Here is a 13,938-nt window from a genome sequence, read left to right as displayed (position 1 = left end):
GTGTAGAGAAAAAGCTGCTTATAAAGTCTAGAATGGTACATAGGATGGCCAATATTCCATCAATGTAAGCAAGTCATATAATCCCACATGGATGCAAAGGAGGGGGGGATTGAAATGTGACTCTGAAAAGGCAGCCCCTTCCCAGCAACAATTTGACTTTATGGAAGAGGTGAGGGGATATTCTCTATGAATTTTTTAAATTTTAATCTTAATTGAAGGATAATTGCTTTACAATATTGTGTTGGTTTCTGCTGCACATCAGCATGCATCAGCCATAGGTATACATATGTTCCCTCCCTCCTGAGCCTCCCTCCCACCTCCCACCCCATCCCACCCCTCTAGGTTGTCACAGAGCACAGGTTTGAGCTCCCTGCATCATACAGCAAATTCCCAATGGCTATCTATCTATTTTACATATGGTAATATGTCTGTTTCCATGCTGCTTTCTCCATGAGTTCCACCATCTCCTTCCCCACATGTCCACAGGTCAGTTCTCTATGACTGCGTCTCCATTGCTGCCCTGCAAATAGGTTCATCAGCACCATCTTTCTAGATTCCATATATATGCATTAATATATCATATTTGTTTTCCTCTTTCTTACTTCACTCTGTATAATAGGCTCTAGATTCATCCATCTCATTAGAACTGACTCAGATGCATTCCTTTTGATGGCTGAGTAATATCCCATTGTACATATGTACCACAGCTTCTTTATCCATTCATCTGTTGATGGATATCTAGGTTGCTTCCATGTCCTAGCTATTATAAATTAGAATACTTCCTAACACCATACACAAAGATAAACTCAAAATGGAAAAGACCTAAATGTAAGATACTCTCTCTGAATTTTTGATTCAGCCAGCCAGTATTGGGAGACAAATGTGTACCTCACATTTGTGCACATCTTGAGAGTCATTACTTTGCCAACAAAGGTCCAGGATGTGAGAGTTGGACTATAAAGTTGAGCGCCAAAGAATTGATGCTTTTGAACCGTGGTATTGGAGAAGATTCTCTTGAGAGTCTCTTGGACTGCAAGGAGATCCAACCAGTCCGTCCTAAAGGAAATCAGTCCTGAATATTCATTGGAAAGACTGATGCTGCCGCTGAAGCACCAATACTTTGGCCACTTGATGCAAAGAAGTGACTCATTGGAAAAGACCCTGATGCTGGGAAAGATTGAAGGCGGGGGGAGAAGGGGACAACAGAGGATGAGATGGTTGTTTGGCATCACTGGCTCAATGGACATGAGTTTGAATAAACTCTGGGAGCTGGTGATGGACAGGGAGGCCTGGCATGCTGCAGTCCATGGGGTTGCAAAGAGTCAGACATGACTGAGCAACTGAACTGAGAGTCATACACTGACTACCCTTTGTTCCAACATCTTTCTGAGGATGTCTGCATAGCGAACAGCCTTGGAAGATATAAGACCTCCCTTGGGAGCAAATACACGCACACTTACTGCCTGTTAATGGATTGCCTCTCAGCTCCAAATTCACCCTTCTTGCCTGCTCTGTGAATATAAAGTAGGCTTTGAAATATTTCTCATTTGCCTGCCAGCAAGATGTGAAACCTCACCAATAGAGGGCGCTAAAGGGACACCAAAGGAGGAAGGGTTTTCTTGTCTTGTTTCTGGCTTAGCACGCTCACCAGGTTCCTGAAGAACACAATTTTGCTCCACTGCTCAGCCCTGCACATTTCTCCAGCACTAGCTTCCTGCGGGGATTAGGATGCTCCAGTATTTGATATCTGCATGCCTTGTCTGGTGATTGACTCAGGCAGCAGCAGCATCAACCAGGAGTCCTGGACAGTGAGGCTGGTGCCCCAGTTCAGGAGTAGGCGTGCTGTTCTGCACACCCTCCCCTCAGCCGCATCCACACCAGGGGCCCCGCAGGACTGGCCACCTGGAGAACTGACCACCCACCTTCATGCCACACAGCTGGCTCCTGAAGCCACCCCGCCCCCACTCACACACAGGAGTGCACCATGCTTCTGAGAGCATGGGCTTCTCAGCTCCTACTTCCAGTAACGTCCTGAGGTGAGCAGCCTACCCAGGCGCCAGGGGAGCCCTAAGGCTTAGCACCTCCCCGTGAATGATCTTCCCTGGAGCCCCAGAGGGATGGAGTCCAATAAGTCTCACCATCGGACACCTCAGCAACCTCTCCACTATAGAAGTGACCAAGATCCTTTCCTTTCCAGTGACATCTGTGTCTCAGCTCTGGAGGGAGGAGGACTTGCTCTGATCTTAACCCAAGAGGAGTGATGGCTCTTTTTCTCCCTTTATTCTTTCCAATTCTTTTTAACTCTCAGGGGCCATTTTAATCTGTTCATGAATCTTTATACTAAAACTTTCCCTGTTTAAATAATTGTGTGATTTCTATCTCTTACCCAGGCCTTAACTAAAACATTGCCTATTATTTAAGATAAACGAACAAAACTGCATTTCACTTCCCTAAGTCAGGGCACATCTTCTGTAATGACACCTGTTCAGGTCTCAGTCTGGCCCTCTTTGCATTGCCTGGTGGGAACTGGGGCTTGGAAGAACTGGTTCAAAAATGCTGACCCTCTGGCTACTGTGGGTGATGTGAGTGATAAACTGTCCTTTATCTCTGACCCCGGCATGTCATATCTTCTAGCAGCATACGTGTTACTGTGTCAGTCCCAATTGTTTGCTTTGCAAGCTGGCTCCTTATGTCAGATTCTTTATCATTTTTAAAAGCCATCTAAGCACCATCTGTTGATATATTATAAAATACTATGCAGTCATTAGAGATCAAAGTACATCCTTAAATACGTCCATGCTGCTGCTGCTGCTAAGTCGCTTCAGTCGTGTCCAACTCTGTGCGACCCCATAGAGGGCAGCCCACCAGGCTCCTCCATCCCTGGGATTCTCCAGGCAAGAACACTGGAGTGGGTTGCCATTTCCTTCTCCAATGCATGAAAGTGAAAACTGAAAGTGAAGTTGCTCAGTTGTGTCCGACTCTTAGCGACCCCATGGACTGCAGCCCACCAGGCTCCTCTGTCCATGGGATTTTCCAGGCAAGAGTACTGGAGTGGGGTACCATTGCCTTCTCCAAAATACCTCCATAATGTTAAATTAAAAATTAAGTTCTTAAATATTTTAACAGGATTCCATTTTGTTTAAAAAATGTCTTATATGTAAATGTATTATGTTGGTTTTTGCCATTGATTATTTTGAGAGTGGGATAGGAGAATGAAACTAAAAAGACAGCTAATTTTTGCCTTACAAATTCTGTATTTTTTAAATTATTACAAGGAATCTGTGGTCACTTTTGTAATAATAGGAAATATTGTATTTGTTGAGTTGTTTTTTTAAGAACTGGTTGTACTACTAATGCAATTACCTCAACAATCTTCCTTTCCAGCCATCCCGGAATGTGCAGCCTTGCTCTGCCCAGAAAATTCCAGATGCTCACCTTCCAGCAAAGATGAAATCAAACTAGAATGCAAATGCCTTCCCAATTACAAAGGCGATGGCAAACACTGCGAGCGTGAGTAGAACCTCCATCCTGCAGGTTTATTCATTAAGATGGTTAGATTCCTCATCAGAAAAACGCCTCACAGCCTTCTTAATATTAACACAATGAACACTTCTATTTTTCTCGGTGCAGTTGAATGATATATATTAAAAATTCTAGGCAAAATGCTCATCATGTGGTAGCTCTTCAATAAATGATCATTTCTCCTGTTATCAAAGTGTATCTATAGATTTTTAGGGCTTCCCTAGTGGCTCAGACAGTAAATAATCTGCCTGCAATGCAGGATACCCAGGTTTGATCCCTTAAATATATATGTTTTTGCTTTATATTACCTGAATCAGTGTTAGGATAGGATGTACTTTGTTTGCTTCTTCCTTTCTCCCTTCTTTCCATGCTCTTTCACTTCATGAGAGGTTATAATCGGTTCTGAACATGCTATTGGAACCAGGCCATCTGTGTATACATCCCAGATCTGCCTGTTAACTGACAACATGACCTTGGACGAATTCTTGAATCTGCCTGTGCCTCCATTTTCCTGTCTATGAAATGGGCATAATAGTGGTAACTACCCTAGAGGATTGTAAGGCTTAATTGAGTTCATATATGTCAAATGCTTAGAAAAGGGCCAGTACATATTATAAATTCTATAAATGTTAGTGCTTTCTTTCATGCCACCTTATATTTAAATCCACACATAGCATGGCATAATAATACATCATCAGAGTACTGGTAGTTATCTGAGGTCACTCAGTCGTGTCCAGCTCTTTGCGACCCCGTGGACTATAGCCTACCAGGAGGCTCTGAGGAGCCTCTCAGTCCATGGAATTTTCCAGGCAAGAGTACTGGAGTGGGTTGCCATTTCCTTCTCCATCATTCCTGCAAAGCATATATAAATCAATTTGGTAGGTGGAGGTGATCCAGAAGGTAAGATGAAATGTTTTTTACTCTCTCTTGAAACTGTTAGGTTGCCTGTGCGGCTTCCCTGGTGGCTCAGACGGTAGAGAGTCCACCTGCAATGCAGGAGACCTGGATTCGATCCCTGGGTTGGGAAGATACCCTGGAGAAGGGAATGGCTACACACTCCTGTATTCTTGCCTGGAGAATATAATGGACAGAGGAGCCTGGTGGGCTACACAGTCCATGGTGTCGCAAAGAATCGGACACAACTGAGCGCCTTTCACTTTTCACTTGGTTGATTTCCCCTCTCCCTCCCTCACAGTTGATTTCCCCTCTCCCTCCCTGCATGTGGTAACCACCTTATTTGGTCATTGCTTCTCCAGCCATCAATCCGTGTTCACAAAATATCTGCCACCCTCATGCTCGGTGCACCTACCTGGGACCAAATCAGCACAGGTGCACATGTCAAGAAGGCTACCGTGGGGACGGCCAGGTATGCCTCCCGGTGGACCCCTGCCAGGTTAACTTCGGAAACTGCCCAACAGAGTCCACGGTGTGCAGATACAGCGGGCCTGGACAGGTGAGCTAAGGGTGTCTGGAACTGACGCGAACAGGAGGAGGACCACCCACCGAAGGCCAAACTGTGCCGGGGTGTAATTTGTCATCTATGCCCTCCCACTTCTCCCTTTCCATGCTCAGGTTGGGCTTCCTCCCCAGCCAGACCCCCACGTGCTTGGGGTCAACCTCAGTGAGCCCTAATCTACCCTCTGAACTTGCCTTTGCTCAGCTATCTAGTCGAAACTTCACTGTCTCTTCTATCCCCGTCCCGTTTGATGACTGACAAAATACATACATATGACTCAAATTTGACTAAGAAATTCATCGTTAACTGTTAAGTGAATATGTAATTGACTTTCGCCCACAATCCTCCATTCTCTCTAATGTCTTTTCAAAGTGATAGAGGACTCTAAGGACCAAAAAACTGTCCCCCCCAAAAAGATAAACGCTGATAAAATGTTAGGCAGCATGGACAGATTTGTAGGGAGCAATGAAGTTGCCCTGCAGTAAGCCATATGTGTTTCTCTAAATCACATCATGACCTTGCCACGTAAAATTCAGCCTGGTCAGGAGACCTTTGCTGCAGAATCCTGATAAGAGATACATTTCCCCAATATCCCATTTACCCACCAAATAGTGGGTGCCTACTGCAGCCATGTGATCTTCCCTGGTGGCTCAGTGGGTAAAGCATCTGCCTGCAATGCGGGAGACCTGGGTTCGATCCCTGAGTCAGAAAGATCCCCTGGAGAAGGAAATGGCAACCCACTCCAGTACTCTTGCCTGGAAAATCCCATGGACAGCGGAGCCTGGCAGGCTACAGTCCATGGGGTCGCAAAGAGTCGGACACAACTGAGCGACTTCACTTCACTTACTGCAGCCATAATTGCACGTGAAGTGCCCAGTGGAGGAAATCCATCCATACAGGAGACTACAGCTGCCTGAGGGAAAGGAAAGGCTTCAGTGCCTGACCAAAACCAGCCACAGGTCCCCAACAGTCTCATCTGCATGCCCTGGGGATGCTCCTAGAGTGCCCTGCAAAGAATCCACCGGATCTCATCTCTAAGAAGAAGAATACATCTCACAACATTTCTGCTATCGATTTCTGAGGCGGGTTGGCAAGAAATTCAAAGGGCTGAATTCCCATCTTCTAAATGAGATCCCTCGTGGGAAAAGTCATGTTACATTGTGAATCAAGGCCCTGTACCTAGGGAGTGAGATTAAAAATATATCTCGTCCCTTAAAAAAAAAAAAAAGTCCCCAGGCATATTTTCAAGTCTTAGAAACATCGTTCACACAGAAACATTGTTCACATTCATTTTTCCAGAGCAAGTCATTCCTCAACCTGGGCATGATTAACACTTTGAACCTGAGACCTCTTTGTTGTAAGGAGTGTCCTGTACATTGCAGGATGGTTAGCGGCATCCCTGGCCTCTCATGACACTGGCCCCTTCTCCTGTTGTTACAATCGAAAATGTCTCCAAGCATTACCAAGGTCCCTTGGGTTGAGACTCCCAGTTGAAAACCACTATTTTAGAGAAATAATACATCTGAATGTCGATCTCCACCATCTAAATCTAAGAGCAGGAAATATGGCACCAGGGAGGCCCAGGGTTAGCAAACCAGGAAACTGAAAGGTGAATTACAAAGTGTATGAATTCCCAAATGGATGAGAAAACATGATTTCCAATTTTAGATACAATGATGAATTTTAATTTCAGCCCATGCTTTAGACCTACCCCAAGTCAGCTTGCATGCCAGGATAAAGACAGGAATTTAAGAATGTCAGCCTAAGTGACTAATGAAAACCATTCTGTTCTCTTCCCATCTGCTGAAGGCTTACTGCGAGTGTAAGCAACATTACCGCAACTTTGTCCCTGGAGTGGGATGCAGTATGACCGATGTGTGTGAATCTAACAACCCCTGCCACACGCATGCAGACTGCACCACCATCACACCAGGCCAAACCAAGTAAGTCTTTTCAGTTCCACCACGGTGTTTCCAAGAGGGGGAGGTGGTGGCCAGTCAATGCCAAAATGTCCTTGAAGGGCAGGAAGTGTGTCTTATTCAGCCTTGCATCCACCCCCACCCCCACATAGCACAATGCAAGGAGCATAGTAGAGGCTCAGTACGTCTTTGTATAATCAATGAATTGTTCAATAATGATTTCCTTGATAGTGATCTTGACACCCTGAAATATTGACCTGATCTGAAAACATGGTGTAAAGTGGTCAGAGCATGGGAGAATGAAGCCATTGCCACTGGGAAAATGAATGTCCATTGCAATGACAGGAGTGTGACCTCTAATGCACATGTCATCTATGAAACAGTGCTTGGCAGTGGTGCAAAACAAGGGGAAAGTGAAAACTGGGGAATGTGAACATATAAAAGTGGTGTTTTCTGGACTCCAGGTTTCAAAAGAAGGGGTTTACCTTGAGTAAAAAATATTTGCATGAAAATTCCTGAGACAGGCACAGTTTCCCTGGTGGGAAGATGGTACTTGGAATTTAAAGACCTGGGTTGAAGTCTCCACATTGGTATCTGTCAGATTCATGACCTTGGGAACATGATGTAGTCTTTCTGGCTTCAGTTCTTCCATCTATAAAATGAGCGGTGATGTCTGCTTCATACAGTTGTCGTGAAGATTCATGACAGAATGTTCTGGAAACTCCTCTTCAGCTGTGTTATGTTTTATCAGTGGGTGAACTAAGGCTAGAACCCAAGTCTTTTTGTCTCCGAGGCAGAGGCTTGCATCTCGAGGCTACTCTTGGTTCTCATTGTCACCACCATCTGCAAAAAGCCCATTCTGCTGTAGTGAGCTCAGAGCCACGGTAGACATAGAACAGTTTCTGTGCTTCCTCTAACATACCTTTTATATATGGGTCTTGAATGGGTGGATTTTCCCCAGGTTTGATGGTCACTGTGTTCTTTCTGGGCAAGTAAATGGATCTGTACACTCTGTGGAAAGAGAAAGAGCGTGGGTATCAGAACCCCTGGGTTCAAACCCAGCTCTGCCACCTCCCTTAATCTTTCTGACTTGTTTCTTCTGTCACAAAAGGGGAAAACTTTAGCCTCCAAGCAGGGCTGGGATGAGGATTAAATAAGATTGCATTCATCCATCTGTGAGAGGAACCTGGCACACAGAAAGCACTCCATACACACCACGCACACACAAACCCCTCCCAGACGTACACACAGGCACACACACATCCGCAGAGCACGTCCTGTGCTGAAACCCAGGTTCTGACAGTGATCACAGCACTGGCCAGCTTACACATTTTGTACTATCTTCTGAGAAAACTTGAGAACACTTTAAACATTTTATTTCTTCTGCATTTGAGAAGATAAAATAGAAAAATGAAACTGGAACATCAGAATAATAGAAGTTGCATTAAAACTTGTGTCTAGAATGTCCGTGGAACTAATCATCAATGTTAGGGGTCTGTGTGTCACTAAAAAGTCTCCTTGACTACCACCCTCAAAAGAAAACTATCCTCAGCTGGGAAGTTGTTTTTGTCATTGTTTAGTCACTGAGTCATGTCTGACCCTTTTGCAACCCCATGGACAGTAACTTACCAGGCTCCTCTGTCTGTGGGATTTCCCAGGCAAGAATACTGGAGTGGGTTGCCATTTTCTTCTCCAGGGGATCTTCCCAACCCAGGGATTGAACCCACATTTCCTGCATGGCAGGTGGATTCTTTAGCCACCAGGGAGCCTCAACAGGGACGAAGCCTAGGTTAAAGGCTGGCTGAGTGACATTGATAAAATATGGGGCCATCAGTAATTTAGTTCACCCAGAAGAGGGATTTATTTGGTCTATGCCTTCTTGATGTGGCAATCAGTCTATGCAGAATATTCCAAATCATGCTGCATTAGTCATAGAAGATGACCCATGCATTGTCTCTTCTGTCAATAGCCCTAATGTTGTTAGTAAACCCATTTCACAGATGAGCAAACTGGGGCCCAAAGATGTTAAGTAATCTTTATCATGTCATCATCAGTTATTTGTTTTCAGGCTCATTTCCAACAACATGATGCTAAAAGAGCAAGATATCTGTTGTTATTGTCTTTATAGCCTTCTCCCCTAGCACAGTTTCTAGATTTCAGTAGGTACTTCGAAAATAATTGGTTCAACAATGAGGCACTGTCCCAGGTGCTGGAATACAGGGAGAAGAAATAAGGTGGGATCCAGATTCTAGGAGAGCTTCCAGCTAACAGAGGGGGAAACAACCTGACGAGGCCATTCTGGTAGGAATGGTTGTGGTAGAGGTACCGACAGGATGCTTCTGTGGGGAAAGTGTTGGGAGGTCAGGTAAGGCTGCCCAGAGCAGGTCACACCTGAGCTATGAGAATGGTCCTGGCAGGACACCCACCTGAGAATAACAGAACAGTCTAGAAAAAAAGCAAATTGTTGCTAGAATTTTGCGTGAACAGCAGGAAGGAGACATAAGCAAGATTCCCCTCTTTGAAGTCTTGAATGCCTGCTAAGCACTTAAACTATATCCCATAGATCAGAAGTCTCCAACGTGTCTGGCACCAGGGACCAGTTTCATGGAAGACAACTTTTCCATGCACGGGGGTGGTTTCAGGATGATTCAAGCACACTGCATTTATTGTGCACTTTATTTCTATTATTATGACATCAACTCCACCTCAGATCATCAGGCTTAGATTCTGGAGGTTGGGGACCCCTGTTATAGACAAAAGGAGCCCCTGAGAGAATTAAGCACAGAGATGCCAGATTGCCATCTAGGACAGACCACCCAGGGCTTGTGTGGAAGACTGACTTAATGGGAGGAAAACTCAGGTCAGAAAGACCAATTAGGGAGTCATTGCAGCAATCCAAGCAAGGGATTTGTTCAGAAACATTTTTTCAGCAAACATTGAAGATATATATCTTTGTGCCATGGGACTGATTTAGAAACATAACTGGATTAGCAAGGGTCTAATTGTTCTTTGAAATTGTTCTACACATGAGTCATACCTGTGGTATGCTTGCTCACAGCACCCTTGCATCTCTCCTCTCTGAATTGTTCTTCCCCATCTCCTGTTTCTCACTTACCACCAAGATCCTGGTGAATGTCACCTTCCTAAGCACCTTGCCAATTTCAGCCAGCCGCCAGCCAGTCTTTGCTAGGGAGCAGTGGTTTGCTAAAGCTAGGGCTTATTGAGTCCTGAGAGCCGATGATTAAATTCTCAGGAACTTGCTGGCTGGTTAGTGTCATGGTAGTTTGAGATTGGCCGAGGCGGGAGTGTGAACCATGGAAATTGTCAAAGGCTGCAAATCAGAGCTATTTTTTCCCCTGGAGATTTGGGTGTTTAACATCTACCAGGACACCACTGCTAGTACATCTTTAATTCCATTTCTCCTTTGCGAACCTAAACTATTATATAAAATTCTGTGACTTTCCTTGTTTATGTATTTTTGTTTATTTTACAATTATTCATTAAATACCTACTATGGACCAAGGCTTGCACTGGATCTTGGGTTTATAAGAATGAATGAATACACACATTGCCCTTGTCCTCACTTTTTTCTCAAATCAGAAGGGGAAGTAGATCTTAATCAAATAACCACTCAGATGAGGATAAAATTACAACTGGAACTGGTGCTGCAGAAAAGAGCCACTTGGTGCCACGAGCTACATGGCACACTAAGGGGGATATGATGTACCAAGTGGGGGTGGGATGGAAAATCAAGGAAGGTTCCCCTAGGAAGGGATGGTTGAGCAGAGATCTCAGAAAGGAAGAGGAGGGGAAGAAGCTTTCAAACAGGTCCACACCTCTGACTCTTTACTTGAGGCCAGCTTCAGCTTATTCTGATTCTGTGCTTCTGCAGTAGGGACTGAGACCCTACATTTGTAGCAAGTCCTAATGGTTCTGATGTACATGGGCTTTTGGTCATGTTGTTATTCAGTTGCTAAGTCATGTCTGACTCTTTGCAACCCCCTGGGACTGCAGCATGCCAGGCCTCTCTGGTCCCCACTATCTCCCTGAGTTTGCTCTTGCTCATGCTTAGAAAAAATATTGAAAACAAAGAGTATACAAAGAAATCTAGTGTAGCTGGCCAGGCTCCTCTGTCCATGGAATTCTCCAGGCAAGACTATTAGAGGGGGTTGCCATTCCCTTCTCCAGGGGATCTCCCCAACCCAGAGATCAAACCCAAGTCTCCTGCATTGCAGGCAGATTCTTTACCATCTGAGCCACCAGGGAAGCAATGTTTACATATACGCACATAATGTATTAAGTATCCATTTCTTGTGGGCTGCTGTGTGTTAACCAGAACATTAGGAAGGCTCAACTGTGTTCATCCCACTCTTCTGGCCTTGTCTCTATCCCACTCTGAGCATCATCTTCCCCTTCTGCACAGTGAGAGGTTTGAACTGTATGATCTCAACATCCAATGACTTTGGGACCCTGAAAATATGTTTTCACGCTCTCTGTAGATGCACTTGTCGGAAAGGTTACATAGGCGATGGCTCAACCTGTTACGGAAACATCATGGAGCGACTCAGAGAATTAAACACCGAACCCAGAGGAAAATGGCAAGGAAGGCTGACCTCTTTCATCTCGCTCCTGGGTATGCAGGCATGGGTGCACATTTCCACAGAAAAGGCAGCCTTCTGGTGGGCAAGGATATCTGAGACACACAATCACTCAGAAAGGGGTGTTCAGGATAGGCAAGCCTCTTATCTAGCAGGATCAGCCCTTTCTAGGAAGGGCAAGTGGAAGGAAATGGACAGACAGATGTCCCAAGGAGACAGGAGTTAGTGCCAAGAGATCCAGTAGTGCAGCAGCTGAGGCAAAGGTCCTGGGGTCACCACTGAGTAATAGGTCTGCAACAGCAGTGAGATAGGCAGCTACAGACGTCAGGATGGATACCATCCTCTTTCCCTTGACCTTATGGGTCCTCCAGATGGGAAACAACATTGACAGGTAATACTGGCAGGCGGTATTCATGCTCTTTAGTGGAGGTGCTGTTTGAATGTGGGGCATAGTCTTGATGGCACGTGACCGACCGTCTCACTCATCGATGGGTGTTTAGCATCCTTTCCCACCCGAACCACTAACAATCTAGAGTGACGCATTTTCCAACAGCCCCTGGACAAGGTGACAGCCAAAAACACCCTCCTGCATGTCCAAAGGCCCCCAAGAGGTCATTACCCCTCCCTCACATATGAAATAGAGCCGATTACAGCATTAGACAAGATTTTCAACAAGACACAAATTTTGCTGATCAACAGAAAATGGGCTTGAGCAATCAAACAAATCTTTAACATATCAGTCTCTAGAACTGACCAGTCAGCAAGCACGATTTCCCAGAAAGAGCACAGACAGGGAAGAAAGTGTTCTGCATGGATCGGTGCTGTGTTCTCAAGGCAGATAACATGCATCCTACACAAACAGCTTGCTCTTTGCAAGACACCCCATGGGCAGTCTGGCATCACTGGTGGGCCTCTGGGATCTCTCTCCTTCCTCTCTGTGCTTTTAGAATATCAGTGAGAGCAGACAAAGAGGGCAGTGTCCTTTGCAGGCTGTATAGACCCTCAGGCATTTCTCTGGACAAAGCCTAGTCACCCTTTACCTGCCTGGCCTACAAGGTGCTAGGACACGTGGTCTCGTGTGTGAGAGCACAGAGCCCAGCCTGCTGTCCCAGCTCCCCAGGAACATGGAAACAGGACCAGCTATGAAACTGGTAGAGCCCAGTACAAATGAAAAGACAGGGGTTCTTTGTTCAAAAAGTATTGAGCATGTCACAATGGCAGCCACAAAGCATTAAACCAAGCATGAGGCTCTTCTGAGCTCTTCCATCTCCTGGATGAAACAAGAGCTACATCTTTACTCACTAAGATGGTAACAGCTTGAAAAGTCAGGCATAGGGGCAGAAGGTGGCCAATGATTTTTGTCACATGACCCTCAAAGAGCTTCTCATCCCAGGGTATCTTTGAGCCAAGACGGTGGTTGCAGGGAAAATCACACAGTTGTGAGGAACATTTCACTTTCTTAGCATTTCACTTCCTCTAGGGCCTGCATAATACCAGTTAGAACAGAGAAACTCAGGAGTCAGAAGGTCTAAGTGGACCACAAGGGTCATTGCCTGATTTTACTTCTCATGTGCCACTGACCCATTTGCTGTTTTCTTTCTTTGTGTATTTCGGCTCCTAAGACAAAGCTTATGCCTGGCCACTGAGTAACCTGGGACCATTTACTGTGCTGTTGCCGACAGACAAGGGATTAAAAGGATTCAATGTAAGTATTTAAAATAACTTTATTTTATAAATAGGAGCTAAGGCAAAAAAAAAAAAAAAAACCTTAGTAGACAGTATCCTCTTTATCTAAAGTGGGAAACCTCCATTGAAATTAAATCTACTGATGACAAGGATGGCAATTTCTTTTGTAAACTTTTTGTAAAATATGACACCTTTAGGGATTGTATACCGATTAGGAGTGCACAGCTCAATGAACCGTCACATGTATCTAGCAAGACCATTTGCAGCTCCCTACAAGACCCCCCAGTGCCCTCTTCCAATCATTACCCCTCAAGGGTAATCCCTAAGGGTTCTCAGCTGCTGTCACATGCTAAATAAGATTTGCTTTATGCAAAACTGCTCACTCACCACAGGAGGAATTAAACTTACGTACCAGCTAGGTATTTGTTTCTTTAAAATCACCATAAATGGCAACAAGGATAGAGGAAACTAGAAGAGAAGTGTAGTCTTCAATGGGAGCAGCCGCTATCTCAGATAATGCCCACCAGTGGGAATGAAACCCACAGTACCCGGTGGAGGTGCCCCATTGTGGTAGTATCAGCGCCATAGTTAGATACGGTTTAGTGTAGATAGTGAACATACTGATTCATATGGAATTGGTTTACCTTAATCCAAGATATTTTGTGATTGTAATGTGTGCTGAATTAAATCAACACCCAGAGAGTTTCAGACTCTCTCCTCCTAATATGCCACCGCCATTCATCTGCCCAAGATGAAT

At 44.9% G+C, this 13,938-nt stretch overlaps 1 protein-coding gene across 1 annotated transcript in view; it reads left to right on the top strand.

The window, feature by feature from the left end:
- Positions 1 to 13,938, top strand: part of STAB2 (stabilin 2) — a 172,033-nt gene that overhangs the window by 33,823 nt on the left and 124,272 nt on the right. Inside the window, exons 7-11 of the mRNA XM_027541952.1 lie at positions 3,385 to 3,510; positions 4,779 to 4,975; positions 6,788 to 6,921; positions 11,397 to 11,530; positions 13,118 to 13,200. Of these exons, the coding sequence (XP_027397753.1) occupies positions 3,385 to 3,510; positions 4,779 to 4,975; positions 6,788 to 6,921; positions 11,397 to 11,530; positions 13,118 to 13,200 (674 nt within the window). The remainder of the gene's footprint in view (positions 1 to 3,384; positions 3,511 to 4,778; positions 4,976 to 6,787; positions 6,922 to 11,396; positions 11,531 to 13,117; positions 13,201 to 13,938) is intronic.

This window comes from Bos indicus x Bos taurus, chromosome 5 (genome assembly GCF_003369695.1).
Source record: "Bos indicus x Bos taurus breed Angus x Brahman F1 hybrid chromosome 5, Bos_hybrid_MaternalHap_v2.0, whole genome shotgun sequence".
In the NCBI taxonomy this organism is placed as follows: domain Eukaryota; kingdom Metazoa; phylum Chordata; class Mammalia; order Artiodactyla; family Bovidae; genus Bos; species Bos indicus x Bos taurus.
The sequence above is the reverse complement of the archived record's forward strand: the minus strand, read 5'-3'. Positions and strand labels throughout refer to the sequence as shown.